This window comes from Hemitrygon akajei, chromosome 5, assembly GCF_048418815.1.
Source record: "Hemitrygon akajei chromosome 5, sHemAka1.3, whole genome shotgun sequence".
Taxonomy (NCBI): domain Eukaryota; kingdom Metazoa; phylum Chordata; class Chondrichthyes; order Myliobatiformes; family Dasyatidae; genus Hemitrygon; species Hemitrygon akajei.
Genome location: NC_133128.1, coordinates 171,119,940 through 171,143,390, shown reverse-complemented (window position 1 = coordinate 171,143,390; position 23,451 = coordinate 171,119,940). Strand labels below are relative to the sequence as shown.

The 23,451-nt window shown below is 38.8% G+C and overlaps 2 protein-coding genes across 4 annotated transcripts in view; one reads left to right on the top strand and one right to left on the bottom strand.

Moving 5' to 3' along the window:
- The window catches only part of cirsr (corepressor of RBPJ and splicing regulator), a 32,641-nt gene extending 27,228 nt beyond the window's left edge, over positions 1-5,413 (bottom strand). Inside the window, exons 1-2 of the mRNA XM_073047197.1 lie at positions 5,247-5,413; positions 2,677-2,771 (exon numbers count right to left, since the gene is read on the bottom strand). Coding sequence (XP_072903298.1) covers positions 2,677-2,771; positions 5,247-5,318 — 167 coding nt within the window. The 5' untranslated portion in view covers positions 5,319-5,413. The remainder of the gene's footprint in view (positions 1-2,676; positions 2,772-5,246) is intronic.
- Positions 5,414-5,430: 17 nt separating this feature from the next.
- The window catches only part of scrn3 (secernin 3), a 30,855-nt gene continuing 12,834 nt past the window's right edge, over positions 5,431-23,451 (top strand). The window contains exons 1-7 of one of the 3 annotated variants that reach the window (XM_073047196.1): positions 5,527-5,546; positions 7,503-7,580; positions 9,602-9,776; positions 13,321-13,502; positions 15,274-15,473; positions 20,858-21,064; positions 22,991-23,153. In XM_073047196.1, the coding sequence (XP_072903297.1) occupies positions 9,603-9,776; positions 13,321-13,502; positions 15,274-15,473; positions 20,858-21,064; positions 22,991-23,153 (926 nt within the window). In that variant the 5' untranslated portion in view covers positions 5,527-5,546; positions 7,503-7,580; position 9,602. Of the gene's footprint in view, positions 5,547-7,502; positions 7,581-9,601; positions 9,777-13,320; positions 13,503-15,273; positions 15,474-20,857; positions 21,065-22,990; positions 23,154-23,451 lie in introns of all 3 variants that reach the window. The other 2 variants (XM_073047193.1, XM_073047194.1) reach the window with 2 other exon arrangements.

Genomic DNA, 23,451 nt, shown 5'->3' with positions numbered 1-23,451 from the left:
CATCGACCCTATCAATTTTTATTGATGCACCACAGAAAGCATCCATCAGTGCATTTCGGCTTGACATGGTAACTGCACTGCCCGCGACGACGGGAAAGTGCTGAGTTGTGCACACAGCTCAGCACATCACAGAAACCAGCCTCTCTGTCTACATTTCTCATCACCTCAGTAAGGCAGCCAGCATTATCTAAGATCCCACTCACCCCAGATATTCATCAGGCAGAAGATACAAGAGCCCTACTTACCCATCTTCCTTTTGATTACAATTAAACTGTCTCTAACACTACCCAAGAGGGCATTCCAATCCCAAATTACTTGCTCAGCAAGAAGGATTTCATGATGTCAGTTTCAGCTCTACTGCCGATCATCATTCCAAGATCCTTTGTTTTTCTTCTCACGACTTGTATACATCCTATATATCTGTTTCTCTTGTAGCTTCCTGTTTATCAGTGAAAACAACCCCATTTTTGCAGTCTGTTCACATTACAAGTCCTTGAAATAATTTTAATGAATCCCTTCTACACTTTCTCTAAAGCAGTTCCAACTTTCCTTAAGTGTGACATCCAGAAATGGAGTGTTATGTTTCATCATGACTTCATCTCTATTTATAAAGCCTATTCAATAAACCTTTTTAATCATTTTCTCAACCTGCATTGCCATTTTAAATTAACATTGCACATATACACAAGCTCCCTCTATTCTTGTATTCCTTTTAGAATCATGTACTTCAATTTATATTTCCTATTTCATTCTTAAATTATAAATTTTGCATTTCTGAGCAGCAAGATTAAATTTTTCACCTTGAAATACACAGATCAAAAGTCACTGACCAAATTTTTGAAGTCTGATTTCTTCTCCATTCATTCTGTCTAATTTGAGAACTTCAAGCATTTTCTAGTCAGACAGCATGGAATCAGGCCCTTTGACTCACTAAGTCCTTGCTGATCATCGAATCTCTGTCCGGTCACGATGGCGCCTACATACAACACTCCCTCAGTCAACAACTTCCAGATAACACATGAAAATATCTATTTTATTTCTTTTACGTCTGGTTTTTCATCTTAAATGTGTTTCTCAAGCTGGTAGAGCCTGTGATTTACAGTTTAGAGAACGACTGAGTGATCCAGCACTTTGCTGTCTCGGAAGATTCCAGGAAGGGATCATGTACTTGGACAGCCTTGATGTGAAGAGACGGGATGCAAGCTGATGTTCAACTCCATTTCACCGTTTAACACACTGAGGAAGATTTAAAGATCAAAGTGAATGCGGAAGGCGAGCAAGAGTTCAGCACTGACTGCCTGCCTTGTCTATGAGCGGCCTATCACTGTATGGCTCGCAGTGGTAGGCGGGTTGGCCTCTGCCTCATGAGGTGTCCTTGTCTTTTGATGAACACTGGTGATATTGGAGGATGGTACCGTAGTTCTGTGTTTATGGACTGTGGACTGTTTCAGATTTCTGATTTTTATATTGTGTTTTTTTTTAAATCGCCTGTTCCTTTTCTGTTTTGTTGTGCGAGGGGAGGGGGCTTGATGTTCTTGTTGTTTTTTTATGTGAGGAGGAGTTATTTGAGAGTCGATGTTCTGGTTCTGTTTTTGTGAGGGGGAGGGGGTTTTGAGGGGTTGATCAGGATGCCATTCTTTTTTGAGTGGTGGGTGTGGGTTTAATGTTTCTTTCTGAATGGCTTTCCTGTTCTTTCTTTGTCTTGTGGCTATCTGGAGAAGATGAATCTCAGAGTTGTGTATGGCACATACTTTGATAATAAATGAACCTTTGAACACTCATACTATATTAATCCTAGTTATTATCCCCACACTCCCATCAACTCCACCCTCAAGCATAACACTTATCAACACATTAGGGGCAATTTACAGAAGCTAATTAACCTATCAACCAGAACATGTTTTTGACCAAATTGAAAGCCTATGCGGTCACTAATAGAAATCCAAACTCCAGAGAGCAAGCACCAGATTAAAGTTGAGTTTCTGGAGCCACTATTTATTTTATATTTGTAACATCCAAAGTGTCTTGCTTGAGTAATAGTCTTGATTAATGCTGAACCACCTCTCTGGCCATGGAAAACTAATTCTACCAGAGCAATTTATTTCTTCAGAAAGATGGGCAAATGGCCCTGGTCATTGAGAAGTTGGGCTGAGGGCCTGTTTCCATGCTGTACTCTATGATTCTGTAACATTCAACTTAATGGAATTTTAATAAAACACTTTTTAAATGGGACTCAAGTGGGCTGGTATTTTAGTCCATTTGAAATACCTACAGTCCTGAGAGTATTTCCACATGGATGAAGTCCACTGCTAGTGCACTGGAGAATGTTGGAGGAGGGACGGGGCGATGATGAGGAAGCTGATAGAAGCAGAAACAGAAAGTGGATCTATTATGTGGGTAATACCAGAAGCTTGGCCAACTATTTCAATAAAACATTTTTTATTAAAGAATTTCAGCTAAACTGATAGGGCACTTGCACTGACAAGGTGCATAGGATATTTCAATATATTCTCTAGATTCCTCTTTGAATACAATTCAAAGCAATGGAGGGGGTGTTGTTTGTGTGCACACTGCACATAAAACCAAGATGAAAAACTTAGCATTAAGTGTCAGAATGAAAATTTGACATTTACAATTAAGAATTGATAAAAAAGCAAAATAAATACAATTTCATACCTGTTATCATATACTTCTTGTTCTTTTATGTACTGCTGCATTAATTCTTCTTGTTTCTTCTTCTCGTATGAAATTTTTTGTTCTGCCATCCATACCTCAAAATAAGATGCACATAAATTTGGTCACTGCTCACATTTAATGGCAGTTTAGTGCCTTTGGAAACAGAGCAGTCCTCATTAAGGGATCAGTGGACAATCCAGAAACAGCTTATCCCCCTCCCTCCCCCGCCATGACCAGAGTTTTCAGAGTAGGAAATAAACTCATGAACACTACCTTGCTGTTATATTTGTGCGCACTATTTTATAATTTACAATAATTTTATGTCTTTGCATAGTACTGCTGCTACAAAGCAATGAATTTCACATCAAATAAGACAGTGATAACAAATCTGATTCAGGAGTAGGATTCGCACTTGTTATTGTGGGCTCCTTCTTTGCAAGGTTACAAAGTTTTATATTTATCAGTCAGATAGTTCAACAGTCAAATTGAAATAGACTGCCCCTGATTAGAATTAACTCTTCTTACAAGTTGCATCTATTAACTACAATTCTGATATATCTAAGTGACAAAGTTCCCACATATTTTATACTAATCTAAAGGATGCCCAAAAACAAATGGCATTTAAATGGTGCCTTTAATGTAGGAACAACTACCGAAACAATTTTACAGATTTATGAAGAAATCCATTGACATCAAAGTTGGAAAAAAACCATTAGTGTGACTAAAAGCTTTGTTAAGTGTTAGTTTTACTGATGGTAATAAAGGGAAAGAGGGAGCAGGAGAAACTAGAGATGGAACTGCAAAGGCTATCAATGCTGGAGCTGAACAAAAGGCACAAGGTCAAAGTCAGAGAAACAAAATGGAATAAAAGATACGAGTTTTAGAATGTTTCAAAAATGGAAATCAGGCCTAAGACGCATTAAAACACAGAAGACTTCAATAAATTATCATGCTAATGGTCAACTACAGAAATGGAGTAAATTTACTGTCACCTCATTACAGGAATGATGTGGAGGTTCTGAAAGGTGCAGAGCAGATTTACTCAGGTTGGTAAACACGAGAAATTCCGCAGATGGTGGAAACTCAAAGCAACTCACAAAATGCTGGAGGAATTCAGCAGTCAGGCAGCATCTACAGACAATGTTTTGGGTTGAGACCATACTTCAGAATTAGTGAACACGTCTTATGAGGAAAGGTTGAGTGAGTTTGGGATTTTCTCTGCAGAGTAAAGGACGACGACAGGCAACTTGATACAGGTGTATAAGATTTTAAGCTGCAGAGGTACAGTGCTTTTTCCAGCGTCGCAATGACTAATACCAGAGGACATCTTTTTAACAAGAGTGCAGGAAAGTTAGGGAAGATGTTAGAGGTAGACTTTTTTTAAACAAAGTATTAAGTGCCTGGAATGCACTGCAGGAGCGTGGTGGCAGAGTTTGATATAATAAGGACATTTAAGAATTTCTTAGGTAGGCAAATGGATGTAAGAAAAATGGAGGGTCATGGGCTGTGTAGGAGGGAAGGTTACACTGATCATGGGTTAGGTTAAAGGTCAGCACATCAAGAGTGAACATCACCGTGCTATACTGTACTGTTTTATGTTCTCTATTCCTATTCGTGGCATGGCCAGACGGCAGAATATGCAGCACTTTACTGCAGAGGAAAGGTTAAAGTTCATTTGTGATGAGCTTGCTGCATATCAGAGTGCCAAACACTGCATATTTAGCTTCTTTCATCTCCGCTCAATCCATCCCAAAATATTTTCTTCCATTTACTGTGTGAATGCAAATTTCACAGTAGACCAAGTCTCCCAGGAACCAGTCTGCATAAATAGCTGGATTTACTACTCTTGATTACTACGTTTAACTCCCATATTAAAAAGTAACTTTACTTAAAATTGCGCAGCCGCCCTTTTACATTTATCTTCAGTATCATCCAATCCTCCAAAATTTCTATGTTCCAGACGATTTGAGTTTATCCCAAAAATAACTGTTTAGAAATTACAAACTCCAAGTTACAACTTAATTCCTGATCAAACCATCTTCTTACATAGCAATAAGCTCGCTCTGTGCTTTTTAAAATTCAACCCTACTGACCGTCACCATAGATACCCCTTGCCGCAGGATCGAGCATGACTTGCCTCTCCGCCCCCACCCCGCAGGTTTGTACATTTTGAGGTGACTAACGAAAGCAATGAAATCTGTAGGTATTTCATGGAGGATCATTTGTTCGGTGATGCGAATCTAACACAGGTCAAAGGACGACACTGGCAAAAATTCAAAGTATAGCTTGCGGAACGACGCCCAGGTTAACTTTTACAACAGTTATATTTTTAAACAAACTTTAAGCTGTAGTTAAAGGAGTACAGAGATGAAAAATAATCCTCAAGCCCATGTCCGTGTTTACACAGATGTGCTACTTGGTGACACAAGAGACTACAGACGCTGGAATATGGAGCAACAACTGCCGACGGAACAGCGGGTTGTGGAAGTGGTTGAGCTCCTTCCCCGGGAGGCCGTAATCCCCCTTCCCCACAACTGACAGCGGAGCGTAACCGGCCCGCGCCGACTCACCTTTTTGATGTTGGATTTGGAGGCAGGATGGAAATCCTTTTTGCACATGAAATTGGCGAATGATTTCCCCATGGTGAATAGAGCCGCCCCACAACGACCAAAGGGAAGGAGAGGAATTGTCTCACCGCTGACCCTCTCAGACTACAATCCCAGAAGCCCACGCGCCGGGATCACTACCGGGTGAGAGCGGAAGCTGACCTTTGATTGACAGTATGATCGTCATCGGCGATCAGTGGCGGAAGATCAACAATACCAACACTGTGTGTTAATTCGCCAGAATCAGCAGGTAATTACTAGCAGGTAAGTTGAAAATAAACACAAGAGATTCTGCAGATGGTGGAAATCCAGAGCAACCTACAAAAAGCTGTTGGAACTCATCAGGTCGGGCAGCACCTGTGGAGGGGAATAAGTAATCCTCGTTTCCGGCCGAGACTTCCATCAGGTCTGGCCACTGCTTATTTCCCTCCATAGATACCAGTCCTGTTGAAGGGGCTCGGCCCGAAATTCTCGGTGTTGTCATTTCAGAGTATCTGTTCTGTGTCCAGCACGTAAAGTGTCATTACTTAGAAACATAGAAAATAGGTGCAGGAGTAGGCCATTCGGCCCTTCGAGCCTGCACCGCCATTCAGTAGGATCATGGCTGATCATCCAACTCAGAACCCTGTACCTGCTTTCTCGCCATACCCTTTAGCCACAAGGGCCATATCTAACTTCCTCTTAAATATAGCCAATGAACCGGCCTCAACTGTTTCCTGTTGCAGAGAATTCCACAGATTCACCACTCTCTGTGTGAAGAAGTTTTTCCTCATCTCGGACCTAAAAGGCTTCCCCTTTATCCTTAAACTGTGACCCCTCGTTCTGGACTTTCCCAACATCAGAAATAATCTTCCTGTATCCAGCCTGTCCAATCCCTTTAGAATTTTATATGTTTCAATAAGATCCCCCCTCAATCTTCTAAATTACGAAGAAATCAAAGCAGCGCCTCTACTTTCTTAAAACTTTGCGAATATTCGGCATGTCATTTGGAACTTTGACAAACTTTGAAAGATGTCTGGTTTGCACCATCAACCACCCATTCTCAGAGGTCAGCATGACAAATTTGTTTTTCTATCTTGCAAGGTCAGATTCATCACAGGCAAGCTCAGAATGCTGTTGCTGTTGCCTGTGATTAACAATGTTTGAGAGTGTTGCAGAAATATTGCTGGAAATGGAGTTGTTCTCTGACAGCACTTGTGATCCCTGAAATCCCACTCTGCCTGAGGTCTTTGCTTTCTGTCAGCGTGCTGGCCTGGCTAGATGGCTGATGCTCATGTCAAGAGTATGTTCTTTTAAGGTTGGGCATCATGACCCACAGCTGCATGGCTGTTTTTCAAATCTTCTTACACTCTTCCTGCTGAGAACCTGCTGCAGTTGGCTTTAATTTTATGCACATGCTGTGTGTGGGTTATGTGTTTGGATAGTGTGCAGAAGTTACAAGCCATAATGAAAGGTTAGCTGTTATTGTTGAGTTGCGGCGGTCAGGTACTGATGGCACCGTGGACTCGAGCAGATGAACAAACTATGACTCGGCCAAATGTTGACTTGCATGATAAGCTCCCTATGGTCACACCAGTTGGACTTCAAAGTCTTAGAATGTAAGAAAAATTACAACCATTTATCCTGACTTCACTGTGCGAATTGAAAAAGAATAACCCAAACTAATCTCATTTACAGAAATATTCTTTAATCTTACAGGTTATGCAGGTTTATGTTTAAGTACTTTTTTAAAAAGTTATTTTTCTTGGTTCTCAAAATGTAACGAACAGGTGTGCCTTAGGAAACAGTGAACAGCCTCAGCTTTTACAACTTATATAGATAACTTGGATGAAGGCACCAAATTTCCTAAATGTCTCGATGATGTAAAGATATGCTGTAAATTGTGTAGAAGATAAATAGAAGCTACTAAAGGATGGGATAGATGGGTGAGCAAAGATCTGGCAAATGGAATACATTATGGGAAAATGTGAAATTGTACATTTTGGCTGGAAATATTTAAATTGCAGAGCTCTGAGCTGCAGAGGAATCTGAACGTCCATTTCTTCTCCAGCAGTCCCTTGAGATGGAGGATGATTTACTTTCATCCCATTTTCTTTTGGATCAAAGGGTAGAAAGGGCCAGTGTGGGTAACCCAGACTTTCATTTTATGCCTATAGTTAATAATGGAAACCATCCAGTATGTTTTAAACTACTTTATCAACCTGACCTTCTACTTTTAAGGGTGTGTAATCCTGCATTCCAAGGGCAAAAAGGTCCTCCAAACTTTCATCCTGTTCATAGACTGTTTCATGCAATAAGGTAATTTTTTAAAACTTTTCCATAAATCTCCTAGATAGATGAAGCCCCCCACCTTTCTTCAAAGCCTCAGCAACATTTCCTTAGGCAATTGAAATACAGTGGATTCCAGTTAATTGGGACACATTGGCACTAGTACATTTTGGTCTAATTAAACAGCTGTTCTAATTAGCTGAAGTTTATGAAAATAGTATTAAAATCAAACTATCAATTAACTGAGTAATAAATTATGTATTTAAATGAAATACAGAACAAAACGAGAATACTACCAACATTACTACAGTACTATAAAGCTGCTTATTAATGGAGGAATTCATACAGTGTTCATTTGATTGAATAAATATCAACAAAATCTGCACAGACACCCAGTGCAGATAATAGACTGCCTTTATTGCCTTCCTGCATGAAGTAATGTCAGAACTCACTGCTTTTTAATTTGGTGTTGGTCAGCCCAAATGAACAGCATAACACAAGCATACTCAACTGTCGTGATTTAAAAACAGTTCACATTAAGCACAGTGTAGTGTCTAATGCCCATACAGGTACATATGTGACTGACACTAGTTGAAACTGTTGCATCCTCCAAATCTTCATTTTTATTGTAACATTCAAGGTGATTGCTGATACCTTCAAATTCTTCACAGTTCCTAACTTGTTGAAGTAGCAAAATTGTTTTATGTTCAATCCCGGCCGTTTCTCGCATCTCCAAACCCGAATGCTTGAATCTGCAGTGAACAAAATTGTTTTGAGTTGTCTTATAGCTTATTTCTTGCCAACTATTAGTGACAAAAATTACCGCTTTTTGAACACAAACTCATGCAAGTGACGCTATATAAAAACTGATCACTAAGGTGGGAGCAGTGTCTAATGGTCACACAAGTGCATGGGACAGACGCCAGTTAGAAACTGTTCAGCAACAGTTCTATCCCAATTAAGTGGAGTAGTGGCCCAAATAAACAAAGGAAATTTCTTAAGAGCTGTCCCAAATAAGGGCTGCCCTGATTAGATGACCCAATTAATCAGAATCCATTGTATATCAGAGGAGGTGGTTGACCAGCTATGACCACGATTTTTCAATTCTCCTTAAATATGCAAATAGTATCGTAAAATATCAGGTAGTGAATATTATAACCTTATTCAAGAAGGGCAATACATCAACTATGCATTAATTAGTATAACATCAGTGAGGGTAAACTTAAAAGTTTGCAATTTAAGCATTAGTAGGTAATTTAAACTGTATGGTTAATGTTGTAGTACTTATCTTCACACCAAGTAAGCATTTAGATTCTTAGTCTATCCTTAAAACTGAGGGGTTTAAGCTTCAATACTAAGATAGTATACTTACTTTTTCTTGTCTTGTACTTTTTATGCCATTTAAATTTGTAATCGGTTTTGCCTTCATCTGTCTGCAGTCTCTTAGTCTTTGGTTCAGTGAACTTAATTTTGAACATAACTATTTAGATTTTTAAATAGCAACTTAAGTGGTGGGGTAAATTTATCAAACAATCTTGATTTTCTTAACTCTTTATTGCCTGCTGAGATTCTTGCTATATCCTTAAACATGAGGGGTATGTGCCGTCTAAGGTTGGGGTTGTCTGTTAGAACTGTAGCAAAAACAAGGAGAAATCATTTAGCAACTATCTTGAAATAAATTTATCAGCAAAATGAACTTACGCATTACAGGCCATTCAGCCCACAAATCAATTCAGAATTCACAGTATTCCAAAATGTATGCTGCTGAACTGAATTTCACAGCTGTGGGTGGATAATATAGCCAAAAGCTGAAGTGTGCCTGCACAGTCATTTTATACTGTGTTTTTCTATGGTAAATTGCAAAAATGATGCTGGGCTTAAAATACTCAAAAGAAATTAATCTCACATATTGCTATCCGCAAGTTAGGTCAACGAAAAGTATTTACTGTGACTTCAGAACATTGATTCTTCTACTGGAAATAAAACCATTCAATATTTTTGCATTAAATTGTACATAATTACTTGTTATTCTTTATATTATACTTCTCTAGTATGGCTTTCAGAAGCGAGTATCCTCCAAGGTCTTGTGACACATTTGTGGCTTTGCCTCCAGCAACAGTTGATAATCAGATAATTTTTGGAAAAAACTCAGACAGACCTTCTGATGAAGTCCAGGAAGTTGTTTTCTTTCCTGCCGCAACCCATCAACCAGGAGACAAGGTTGAGGTGAGCGATTTCTTTACTTTCAGATTCAGTATTAAAACATGCCTACATGATTTTAATAAGTGTAGAAAAATTTTAAAAAAGTTTAAATTTATATTACAGGATAATAAGCTGTACTTTTTAAAAATAAAGAACCATAGATTTTAAAGATCGTCAACATACATATATAGTAGATTTTAGACTTTACTGATTAACACCAAACTCTGTTCAGGGATGGTTATTTGGCCTCTGTAGTAGTTTTACTTAGAAGGGTTTTAATGCACTTTATTAGTCTTAGACAAGTAAATGGTTGAATATACTTAGTATGAAAAGGCTGTATACATTTTTAACTAAAACTAAGGAAGTGCAAGATCAAAATATCCTACCTGGTCTGATCATTTCATCCTAAAATTTATTTTCTTATTTATTTATTTAGTGATAGGTCCTTATAGCCCTTTGAGCCACACTGCCCCAGCAACTTCTGACAAACCCGATTCTCCCTTACCTAATCATGCGATAATTCATAATGACCAATTAACCGACCTGGTATGTCTTTGGACTGTGGGAGGAAACCCACGCATTCCACAGGGAGGACGTACAGAGGCTCCTTACAGAACAGTGCTGGAGTTGAACTCTGACCTCTGGAAAGCTGCAAGCTGTGATGGCGTTGCACTAACAGTGTCTGCCTGTTCAGCTTTCAACCTCTGCCTGTCTTGCCTTCTCTGGCTAATACCTATGGAAACCTCATCAATCCAATCATTCTGTGTAACGGTCCTGCTAAAGGGTCTCAGCCTGAAATGTCAAATGTACTCTTTTGTCCCTAGATGCTGCCTGGCCTGCTGAGTTCCTCCAGCATTGTGTGTGTGTGTTGCTTGGATTTCCAGCATCTGCAGATTTCCTCTTGTTTGTCATTCCGTTTAACTGTCTTCTTATAAGCTCTCTCCAGTTAGCTTGCCTTCAAGTTCAACCTCTGGTTCCACATAATGAAAGTGATTATAGATTTCAATTTAATTAAATGTTTGCTCAGCACCTTAAAAAAACAACTTTAACTTGGATTTTATGGAGTGTATGTGTTGGCACTTAATGCTCCAGTAAATGAAACTTTTTCATTTCTGCATACCTGCTTAAAAATGCACAAATACAGAGGTTGCTTTTAAAGGTTTACTGCCAGAAGTTGAGTACGTGTCAGTGCTAAAATCTCTTTATTGAAGTATGGACTCAGGTAAAATAACCTAGAATTGATTTTGCACGTTACATAGAATCCTGTGTTGGATAAGAGGTAGCACAACTGGTTTACTCTATTAGTTTTAATGGAAGGAATGGATGTAAGATCTTTAAGTCAATCTTTGTTAATCTAAGGAAAACTGTATGTGGATTATGTCTGTAATGATCTTTTAATCTCTAATGCAGAGTTTAGATATTTTTATGCAGTCTTTCAGTACTTCTTTATGTTTTCAGTTTCTAAATACTTATAAAACAATCATAAACATAGAAGCATAAAATTTCTTTTCATGATAATAAAGTGCAGTGTGGTCAGAAGCATGGCTTTACCCAGAGTATTGAAATGGCCGCTGTGTTAGGTATCCCCTGCACCTAACAAACTGACCACTGAGTGTATGTTCATTGTCTTCTGCTGCTGTAACCAATTCACTTCAAGTATTGATGTGCTGTGTACTCTGAAACAGTCCTGGGAACACCACTGCTATAACTTGAGTTACTGTCACCTTCCTGTTAGCTGGAATCAGTCTAGCTATTCTCCCCTGACCTCTCTCATTAACAAGGTCAGCAGTTTCTGGAATACTCAAACTGCCCCAGATGGCACCAACAGTCAAAGTCACTTAGATCACATTTCTTCCTCCATTCTGATGTTTGGTCTGAACAACTGAAGTTCTTAATCATGTCTGCATGCTTTTGTGCATTGAGTTGTTGCTACATAGAGTCATAGAGAAGTACAACACAGAAACATGCCCTTTGGCCCAAGCAGTCTATGCCAAAAATTATTTAAACTGCCTACTCCTAATGACCTGCACAGCCCTCTGTACCCCTACTATTCACGTACCTATCCAAACCTCTTTTAAACATTGAAATCAAGCTCACGTGGACAACTGCTACTGGCAGTTCTTTCCACACTCTTAGGACCCTCTTGAGTGAAGAATGACTAATTAGGTATTTGCATTAGTGAGCAGGTGTAACTGGTAAAGTTGCCAGTGAAGGTATGGTAAATCCCATTTTACTGAGAGCCTTACTCCTCATTGGGAATTAGGAGTAAAGATTTTCATTTTTGCTTGTACAAACACATTCTTTTCAGCATGATAGTCCACCAAATGACATCACTGTTAGTGTAATGGCAATTATTAGCATTCGGTATAATTTACATATTTTTCAGTCAGTATTTTTCATACTTTTCTAATTAGTGTCTGTTGCATTTATTAGTGTGGCTGTTAGACACTACAGAACAAACAGTTTTTAAATAGTGCCAGTTGTGTGCGCTCGTGTTATGTTATTAATTTTGGGCTCACATATGCTGATTCAAAAATCAGTGTTTTAGTGACTTCTATTTTTTAAATTTTGATTTTATGCAGGAAAACCAATGAAGGCAGTACATTATCAGCACCAGGTGTCTGCACTGTTTTTTATTTGGAGTCAATCAAAAGGACGTGGCAGTGTACGTTAGATTAATGCCTCTGTCCATAACTGTTAGGAACAAATGCACAGTTTTATAGTACTGTAGTAGTATTAGCAGTATTTTAATCTGTTCTGTATTTCATTTAAATGCATAATTTGTTATTCACCTGAATGATAGTACGTCTTTTTTATACCTTTTAAATATCTAATAAAGTGGCCACTGAGTGTACAATAAATGTCCTTCTGTGTATCATACATGTTACTTCATTCCGGTCATATTCATCGACCTATCTAACAGCCTCTTAAATCCACCAAACTGCCTGCTTCCACTCCTACCTTCCAGGCAACTACAACTTTCAGCGTAAAAACTTGACCCTCACATCACTTTAAACTTCCTTCCTCTATCTTTAAACGCATATCCACTGATGTTCAACACTTCTACTGTGGGGAAAAGATTCTAATTGTCTGTTCAATCTATGCCTCTCATATTTTTTTGAAACCCCATATCGGCTCTAAATGGTTTGGTTCCATGAGCAAAACCTTGGCAATATTCCATTTTCCCCTTTATCTATTGATTATAAGCATCAAAATGCTTAATTTGAAAATATTGTGTTAGTGTTGTCTATGAAGTCATGCAATTTGGGGAATCCTGTGAACCAAGCAAATGGGTGTGCCTGCCCTGGCTACTCCTGTAGTGTGAAGATAAATCAATCTTCCCTGCAAGAGTATGGCATTCTGGCAAATTTTGCAATGTGATATTGAGAAATAATGTGTCAGATGTTACAGTGATCAGCCTGGAATAACTCTAAAGCTTGGAAGACACCTGTCCAGGTACATCTATGCATTTGAAGTCATACATCTCAGTGAAAACAAACTTGCTGTCTCTAAAGATGATCAGCTATCCACTTTCTGCATTAAGATAATGTTATTCTTTATTTTTCAGTGTACATACATACAGGTTGATCAGGTTGCAAAGACGCATGCAGTTGTTCTGAGCCGTCCATCTTGGTTATGGGGGGCTGAAATGGGAGCCAATGAACATGGAGTATGTATCGGCAATGAGGCAGTCTGGGGAAAAGAAGAACAAAATGACAATGAAGCTCTATTGGGCATGGATTTAGTAAGGTTTGAATTACTTTACTCCAAGTTGAATAATTCTTTGTGGGAGAGGTACTTTATGTACTTACTTTAATGCTTTCCTGTTGTTGCCATTTTTTTTCACATTTGTTCCTTTATCTGACAGCAAGGACTAAACTATTCATCCATCTTGCCTCCATTGAGCTTTCTAAGTCCACAGTATGTGATACTGTTGCTTACTCCAGAACATACAGATGTATCTCTAAAGTAGTTGGTAATTCGGCAACATTTTCTTAAGAACTATCCAACTTCAAGTTTCTGAAGCTGAACCACAAAGCCGAAGATGCTTCCTTCCACCTTAATCTCCTGCAGTGGCAACAGCCAAGTTCCTAATTGCTACGTTCCTTTTTGAGTATAATACTGGGTTTAATCTTGGTGGAGGTGATGATTGACCTTGAGCTTGATTGAAATTAACTCTAAGAAACTTGTAATGTTGATTCTATTTAATATTTAAAACAGAATCAATTATTGATTTAGATATGCTTTTGGAACTGCTTTCATCAATTTTGATCAATGCAGTCTTGCAAATTACGGCTCATTTCTGACCATCCTTTCCTGTCCAAAGACATAGAAACATAGAAAACCTACAGCACAATGCAGGCCCTTCGGCCCACAAAGCTGTGCCGAACATGTCCCTACCTTAGAACTACCTAAGCTTTACCCATAGCCCTCTATTTTTCTAAGCTCCATGTAGCCATCCAGGAGTCTCTTAAAAGACCCTATTGTTTCCACCTCTACCACCGTCACCGGCAGCCCATTCCATGCACTCACCACTCCCTGTGTAAAAAACTTACCTCTGACATCTCCTCCGTACTTACTTCCAAGCACCTTAAAACTGTGCCCTCTCATGTTAGCCATTTCAGCCCTGGGCAAAAGCCTCGGACTATCCACACGATCAATGCCTCTCATCATCTTATACACCTCTATCAGGTCACCTCTCATCCTCTGTCGCTCCAAGGAGAAAAGGCCGAGTTCACTCAACCTATTCTCATAAGGCATGCTCCCCACTCCAGGCAACATCCTTGTAAGTCTCCTCTTCACCCTTTCTATGGTTTCCACTTGAAACATGTTGATGTCTCTCAAATCTATGCCAATCATTTCTGGAATTCAATACTTGAATTCTTCCAATTTCCACCTCTGTCCACCAAAGCGATCCCTTACAAAATCACAGATGACTTCCTGTATGCTGAAAGATAGTTGGAATTAATTGACAAAAATTGTCAGATCTTCTCGTATCATTTTGGAAATTTATAGCATTGCCTTTTTGATCCTTCTAGGGTAAACCTTTATTTGAGAAAGGGACATACTGAAGAAAGCAATAACAAGACGATTTATCAAAGACTTAAGGAAAATAAATCCAATATAACATAACCCCTACATCATATTCATACATATGATTATAACATTTAAAAATGTGTCATTGTTATTTCTGAATGGACAATGGACCCTTGAACACTACTTCAGTATTGCTTTCTTTTTGCACTATTTAATATTTTTAGATATACTTTTTATTGTAATTTATAGTTTTTATTATTATGTACTGTACTGCTGCTGCAAAATATCAAATTTCATGACATAGGCCAGATTCTGATTCTATTTGTTTAGTTATTAACTGAAATTAATTATATTTATTTGTATCACAAGTGCTTTAACTTGAAATAATACCTGGTCAATGATAATCTGTAGGTCAATTTGTTATCATGTAGGCTGGTTTGGTCTTTTGGAAGTACTTATTTGTGGATTATGTACATTTTTGTAGACTTGGACTTGAACGTTCTGAAACAGCAGAGGAGGCAGTCGATATTCTTACTGATCTGCTAGAGAAATATGGACAGGGTGGAAACTGCATGGAAGATGAAGTTACGTTTACATATTACAACAGCTTTCTAATTGCTGACCGAAAGGAAGCATGGGTATTAGAGACTGTTGGTAAATACTGGGCAGCAGAAAGAGTTTCAGGTATATATAGATATTACACATCAGTCTTAAAGTCGATAATTTTGTTTACCTTTTTAAGTAAAACTGAAACTGGTAACAGTTGTTGAATTATGTTCAGATACAGCTGATCTTTTCAGACGATATTTCAGGGGATTTAATTTACTGTATGTACACCAGAACTTTTGAAATAAAGTAGCTTTGTTAAACTTTAGGGATAATAGACACCAGAAATATTTAAAAACAGGGATCTAGTTAAAATCGATATCTGTACCCAGTTGGAAGCCCAAGAAGAGTTTATTCAGAAATGTTTAGATATTTAATATTCATGCCCTAGTTGTGAACCGAACAAATTTGGCACAAGAGTTTGCTCTCAAGGCCTCACGTTATATGTACAATATAATCTTCCTTATAATGTTTCAATATAGCAGCCACTGTACTTTATTTTTAATTAACACAATTACTCTTTTTTGATTCTGTCCAGCTTTCCCTAGATGTTTTAATTATCACAATTTCATTGTAGCTATTCCTTCAATCCAGGTCTTCTCACTTTCTGGACATTGTGATGAATGTCATTCTCAACCTGTGAATTTCTGAAACAGGAGAAAATCCAAGCAATTTTCTTGGATTTGCAGTTGCTGGAAATCCAAGTAATACACACAAAATGCTGGAGGAACTCAGCAGGCCAACCAGCATCCATGGAAAAAAATACAGTTGACATTTTGGGCCAAGATCCTTTGGCAGGACTGGAGAGAAAAAGATGAGGAGTATATTTAAGAGGTGGGGAGGGGAGGGGAGGTGATAGGTGAAACCTGAAGAGGGAAGGATGAAGTAAGGAGCTGGGAAGTTGATTGGTGAAAGAGATACAGGGCTGGAGAAGGGAGAGTCTGATAGAAGAGAACAGAAGGCCACGGAAGAAAAAAAAGGAGCACCAGAGGGTGGCGATGGGAGGGCCAGGAGATAGGTAAGAAATGGAAAAGGGGATGGGGAATGGTGAAGGAGGGGTGGGGGACATTACCAGGTTCAAGAAATCGATGTTGGAGATGGCCTTGGTGGTGGGATTCCACCACCAAGCCCATCTTTCCCTCCCCCACTTTCTGCTTTCCATAGAGATCACTCCCTACAAGACTCCCTTGTCCATTCATCCCTCCCCAATGATTTCCCTCCTGGCACTTATCCTTGCAAGCGGTTCAGGTGTTATACCTGCCCCTACACCTCCTCCCTCACTACCATTCAGAGCCCCAAACAGTCCTTCCGGGTGAGGCGACACTTCATCTGTGAGTCTGTTGGGGCCATATACTGTGCCTGGCGCTCCTGGTGTAGCCTCCTGTATATCAGTGAGACCTGACATCAATTGGGAGACCATTTTGCTGAGCAACTATGCTCCGTCTGCCAAAAGAAACAGGATCTCCCAGTGGCCACCCACTTTAATTTCACTTCCCATTCCCATTCCAATATGTCAATCCATAGCCTCCTCGACTGTCACGATGAGGCCACACTCAGGTTGGAGGAACAACACCTTATATTCTATCTGGGTAACCTCCAACCTGATGGCATGAACATCGATTTCTTGAACTTCCAGTAATTCCACCCCCCCCCCCCCCTTCACCATTTCCCATCCCCTTTTCCCTCTCACCGTATCTCCTTGCCTGCCCATCACCTCCCTCTGGGGCTCCTTCCCCCCTTTTTGTTCTTCTATGACCTTCAGTTCTCTCCTATCAGACTCCTCCTCCAGCCCTGTATCTCTTTCACCAATCAACTCCCCAGCTCTACACTTCATACCTCCCCTCCTGGTTTTACCTATCACCTTGTGTTTCTCTATCCCCTACCCGACCTTTCTCCAGTCCTGCTGAAGGATCTCAGCCCAAAACTTCTGACTGTGGTTCTTCCATGGATGCTGCCTGACCTGCTGAGTTCCTCCAGCATTTTGTGTGTGTTACCGTGAATTTCTGATATCTCTATTCTTATACTGAAACATAGAAAACATACGGTACAATACAGGCCCTTCGGCCCACAAAGCTGTGCCAAACATGTCCCTACCTTAGAACTACCTAGGTTTTACTGATAGCCCTTGATTTTTCTAAGCTCCGTGTAGCCATCCAGGAGTCTCTTAAAAGACCCTATCATATCCGCCTCCACCACTGCCGCCAGCAGCCCATTGCATGCATTCACCACTCTGAGTAAAAAACTTACCCCTGACATCTCCTCTGTACCTACTTCCAAGCACCTTAAAACTATGCCCTCTCGTGCTAGCCATTTCAGCCCTGAGGAAAAGCCTCTGACTATCCACGTGATCAATGCCTCTCATTATCTTGTACACCTCTATCAGGTCACCTCTTATCCTCCGTTGCTCAAAGTAGAAAAGGCAGAGTTCACTCAACCTATCCTTAGAAGGCATGCTCTCCAACCTTGTTATTATTATCCAATCTTTTTTTAATAATAAGCTCAAGGGCAAGAGTGAAAATGGGGTTGGAGGAAGTAATGAGCTAGGCATTTCAGATTAAGTATGTGCAGACCATTAAAGCATAATGTTCAAAGATGTCCTTAAAATTTATGGCTTTGGGGTGATAAATGAAACCCTTACTTGTGGACTGTACTTCCTTAGAAGGTTGGCGTCATTCAATGTCTGTAGTGAGATGCTGAAGATGTTCTATAGGTCAGTTGTGGAGAGCGCCCTCTTCTTTGTGGTGGCTTATTGGGGAGGAAGCATTAAGAAGAGGGACGCCTCACGTCTTAATAAGCTGGTAAGGAAGGCGGGCTCTGTCGTGGGCAAAGTACTGGAGAGTTTAACATCGGTAGCTGAGCGAAGGGCGCTGAGTAGGCTACGGTCAATTATGGAAAACTCTGAACATCCTCTACATAGCACCATCCAGAGACAGAGAAGCAGTTTCAGCGACAGGTTACTATCGATGCAATGCTCCTCAGACAGGATGAAGAGGTCAATACTCCCCAATGCCATTAGGCTTTACAATTCAACCGCCAGGACTTAAGAACTTTTTAAAAGCTATTATTAATGCTTTTTGAGATAGTGATTTAGATGCATATTATATTTTTTACTGAGTTAAGTATTGTATGTAATTAGTTTTGCTACAACAAGTGTATGGGACATTGGAAAAAAAAGTTGAATTTCCCCATGGGGATGAATAAAGTATCTATCTATCTATCTATCTATCTATTCAAGTAATGGGAGATAGGAATTTGAGGAAAGGTCATTCAGTAATTGGTTAAGGAAATTGAAGCAGAGGTATTTCTGTCCCATTTGTTTTCTACTACCCAAAATAGCTTTTGATTAAAGGATCTTTTCCTCATACCTTTGCAATCTATTGTCCTTCAGTCATGTGCACTTTTTATGGATTATTGAATAGGAAATACTTCTCCTCCTCCCATCCCCAACCCCTTCCTGCTGCTGGTTGCAATTCATAGATGTGTTAGTTGGTTTAGTAATTTCACATTTTGAATATTTTCAGTGCTTTAGATCCTTTGTTATTGAGTGCAATGGAGTGGGATGTGGCAGAGAATTTTTCTATTCGGTTTTCTACTGCTGCATAGAAAATTAAGTAAAAGAAGCAGAAAATCTCCCAAAGCAGTGAAGGCCATTATTCCAAATTCGCAGATATTGTTGATGTTATGTGATGTTCTTATTGTGATTACTTGGTCAAGTCATTATTGTGAAATAATCAACTGAACCTTCCATACACTGCTCTAGAATTAACAAAGTTTATCTCCAAAAATCTAAAAAAGAGGGTGGCATGGCTTTACCTAACTTTCGTTATATTATTGGGCAGCCAATATACGTTGTGCTACCTTTTGGTCTTTTTTCCATGGCCAACCCGAGTGCCCTAACTGGGTGGCAATGGAGTTGAGCTCCACTAAAGAATTATCTATCTCTGCACTTCTCGGCTCTGTACTCCCTAGTAGTTTGTCCAGATTAATAGTTAATCCTCTTGTCAGACACACTTTGCATATATGGGCTCAGTTTAGGAAATTTTATGGGTTCCATGGTTTTTCCTTTTCTAGCCCTATCTTACATAATCACCTTTTTTTTACCTACTACGTATGACTCAGCCTTCCATGATTGGTATAGGAAGGGCATTAGACATTTTGAAGATCTTTTTATTGATAATCACTTCGCCTCTTTTCAACAGCTCTCTGCTAAGTTCAATCTGCCTAATGCTCATTTTTTTAGATATCTCCAAATTAGACACTTTATTACTCCTCTAATCCCTAACTTCCCTGAAATGCCTGAGAAAAATGTTATGGACTTATTTCTTTCTATTAATCCACTAGGTAAAGGTTTAATATCATTTATTTGTGATAAATTAGCAGCCCTACGACGTGCCCCTGTGGATAAAATTAAAATGACATGGGAGCATGATTTAAATACCTCCTTATCTGATGAGACTTGGGACTCAATTCTCAAATCGGTTAACTCAACCTCTTTTTGTGCTCGCCATTGCCTTTTACAGTTTAAGATTGTTCATAGAGCCCATATGTCTAAATCCAAATTATCTCGGTTTTACCCTAACATCAGTCCGCTTTGTGATAAATGCAAAAGGGGCGAGGCCTCTCTCATTCATATGTACTGGCTTTGTCCTAGCTTGGAGAAATTTTGGAAAGATGTCTTCATAACGTTATCGTGTATTCTGAATCACCACCTAGAACCTAACCCTTTAATTGCTTTGTTCGGTTTCTGGAGTGAGACAGATTTACGTCTGAGTTCGACTAAGTGTCGAATATTATCTTTTGCCTCTCTCCTGGCTAGACGTTTAATCCTCCTTAGATGGAGAGATGTTGCCCCGCCCACACATGCTCAATGGCTTAACGATATTATGGCCTGCTTAGACCTTGAAAAAATTCATTATTCAGTCCTTAATTCGGATTTAAAGTTCCATAAGGTCTGGGGACCTTTTATTGAGTACTTTCATAACCTTCCTCTTAACTAAGGTTTTTTTTTGGTCCCTTGCTTTCAGCTCCTTTTTTTTTTGTAGTAGGCATTAATATCTTCTGTTGCTAAGTGTATTTACAGTTTTGGGGGTTTGATTGTCCTGATTTATATTCTCTATATTGTTTTGTGGTTGGTCTGGAGTTTTTTTTGTTGCGGGGCTTGGGGAGGATACTAATTTTACATGTCTTCAATTTGGGTGCTTTCTCAATTATCTTTCTTTGTATCATATTATTATTGTATGTTTATTTTTGTACTGTATCAATGTTCTTCATTTTGATCCGGGTTTTTTTAATCTGTAGCTATGTAGAAAATGTATAAAAAAACTAATTAAAAAAAAAGAACCTTCCATACACTGTATTTACTTAGCTGTTGACTTTTGTAAAATAATTAATAACTTTAATCATTTACAGTAAATAATGGATCAAATAAAATAAATGATGGTCTTCCATTTTTCTTTGTTCAGAAGGGGTACGGAATATTTCCAATCAGCTTTCCATAACAACAAAGATCGATAAAGAACACCCAGAACTGAGAGATCATGCAAAGGATCGAGGCTGGTGGGATGGTAAAATAAAGTTCAACTTTGCTGCTGTGTATTCCTATCAGGGCTCCGCTAATGAATTGGATGATCGATATTGTGCTGGCCTCCGTCTTTTGAATAAGCATAAAGGTAATTAAAAATTATGAACTTTGAAATTAGTTTCTTATATACAGATTAATTAATTCTCTCAACAATCTCTCTTTAAATATTATTAAAGAAAACATAGATTTTCATAGGAAACGTAGGAGTCCAAAACTATTTCCATTTAAAGAAATTCATGAACCTTTCAGATAAATACAGAGATGAAAACAAATTAGTTTGTCTTAGTGAGAAGAGCTGATTTTCATTGTTGAGGATAAGTATTTTACCTTATAAATTTTACACCAGATTTTTTTTAATGCTGTTTGCAAGACACTTGCTTTCTCAGAAGGGACTAGTTTTCACGGATCCATATGCTATCTTGTAATATTAGTAGAATACTAAGAATAGTATGAGAGACTAAAATCTTTCAACAGTAAACTCAGGACAATAGGTTTTTGTGATTGTTCAGTAGGATATTTCACACTTTAGTTAGGAAATTATTTTTGATTTATGAGAGAGTCTTTAAGGAACTTAGAACATTTTCAGAGCCAATTAATTAAAAATTACAATAACTGATAATAGCAGATGGATGTGCTTTAAAAGAAGACACAAGAAACTGCAGAATCTGAAGCAACAAACTAAATGTTGAGGAACTTGGTAGATCAGGCAGCATCTTTGGAGGAAAATGGACAGTTGATGTTGTGGGTCAAGACATTTTAGTTAAAAGATGGCAAGTGCTCAGTGGATTCAGGTGAGGAGAAGTAATAGATGGATTCTTACCCCTTCACTTCACCCCTTTACCTTCCCTTCTGACTTTCAGCGCAGATGAAAAGTCTAGACCCAAAACATCTCTACAGATTCTGCCTGACTTGAGTTTTTCCAATATTTTGTCTGTGGTATTTTTAAGTTACATTAGGATATAATTGAACTATAGCATGTGAGGGTAGGACCGGCTCAGTAATATAAATGGTGTTTCCATGGTCCTGTACGAGTACTCTGACTCTGAGGTTACTTTAGTTTTTGACAATATGAAAGTGGTTTTAGAAATTATGTAACTCTCGCTTCGGCTAGCAGCCTAATATAGGGGATGATAGCCACTCCCAGCCTGGCCAAACTTAAAAGAAATCTCGTTTGGGTGGATGCTGCACGATGTGTCCACTGTTACAAATCAGTACCAAGAAATAACTAACAGTACACAATATGTGATTAAACGATTGAGCTTTATAATTCTTAATTTGACTATATGGTTAGTAAAGAAAACAGAAAAAGAAAAAGGGCCCATTCTCATGAAACAGTCTAACGCGCAATGTTGGAGCTCACCGATAGGGCCGTTCGTCCACCATCATCCTCCCCCAGTTGTCGCTGACCTTCGGACCCTCACTCCAAGTCCACTCCGTCTGAGGTCTACCAACTCTCTCCATTCATGTCTTCTCTCCTCATCTCTCCCTGACAAAAGACCGTGAATTCCCAGCTCCCAGACACACAAGAAAGAACAACATCCTGCTCGTTGGCTAACATGCCCCGTTATCTCTTGTCATAACCCAAACATTGCTGCTACAGAGAAGCCATTACATTAGCAGTGAAACCTTACAGCATGTTACAATTATATTTACAATACATGTTGTTTGCAGAGCAAAGCAATAATCAGCTCTAAGAAAGAGGCCAATATAACAGATCTATTAAAATTTCATAATGTTTTAGATAATCATATAATATCTTGTGAGTTTTTATTTTATTGTATCATTAATTCTCATCTTTGAGTGAAAAGCTGTAAGATCGAGTTTCAGATCACTTAACCAGAATCGTGAAACATCTAACCCCCTTCCCTCAGTCAGTTATCAGACCTGTGGGAAGCTTCAATATTTCTGATTTCACAGGGGGTACACAAGTCCGAGGATAATTTTTGTCTTTATTATTATCTTCTTTATTTTCAAGTTTGAAAGATTAGTTTACATTATGCTCTTGTTTATATAGGAAATATTAGAGTTGAAACAATGATGGAAATTCTCCGGGACAAAGAGAGCGGTATTAACATGGAAGGTGGCTTCACAACAACAGGAAGCATGGCCTCCATTCTTCCAATGGACACTTATCTTCACTGCATTCATTTTTTTACAGCAACTCCTTATCCTGAGAGGTAAAGCAAAACACACCTCTTCAATTGTTCACAGATTTCATTTTGTCTTGATATTTTCCTGATCATTAGCCCACAATATTAAGATTAATATCTTACAATATTCAGATTAAAATCATTTATAATGGAAGTGTTTTACATAAAGAAGTTTCAAATCAGTACAACCTATCAGAGTACAAAACAAATTGAAATAAAACATGTCATTGGATATAGAGGAAAGAAAGCAAGGCTAATGATGAATAATTTCAAAATGCCAATGAATAAAAATTAAAGAAGAAAGGCTCTCTGCAGTAGGACTGAA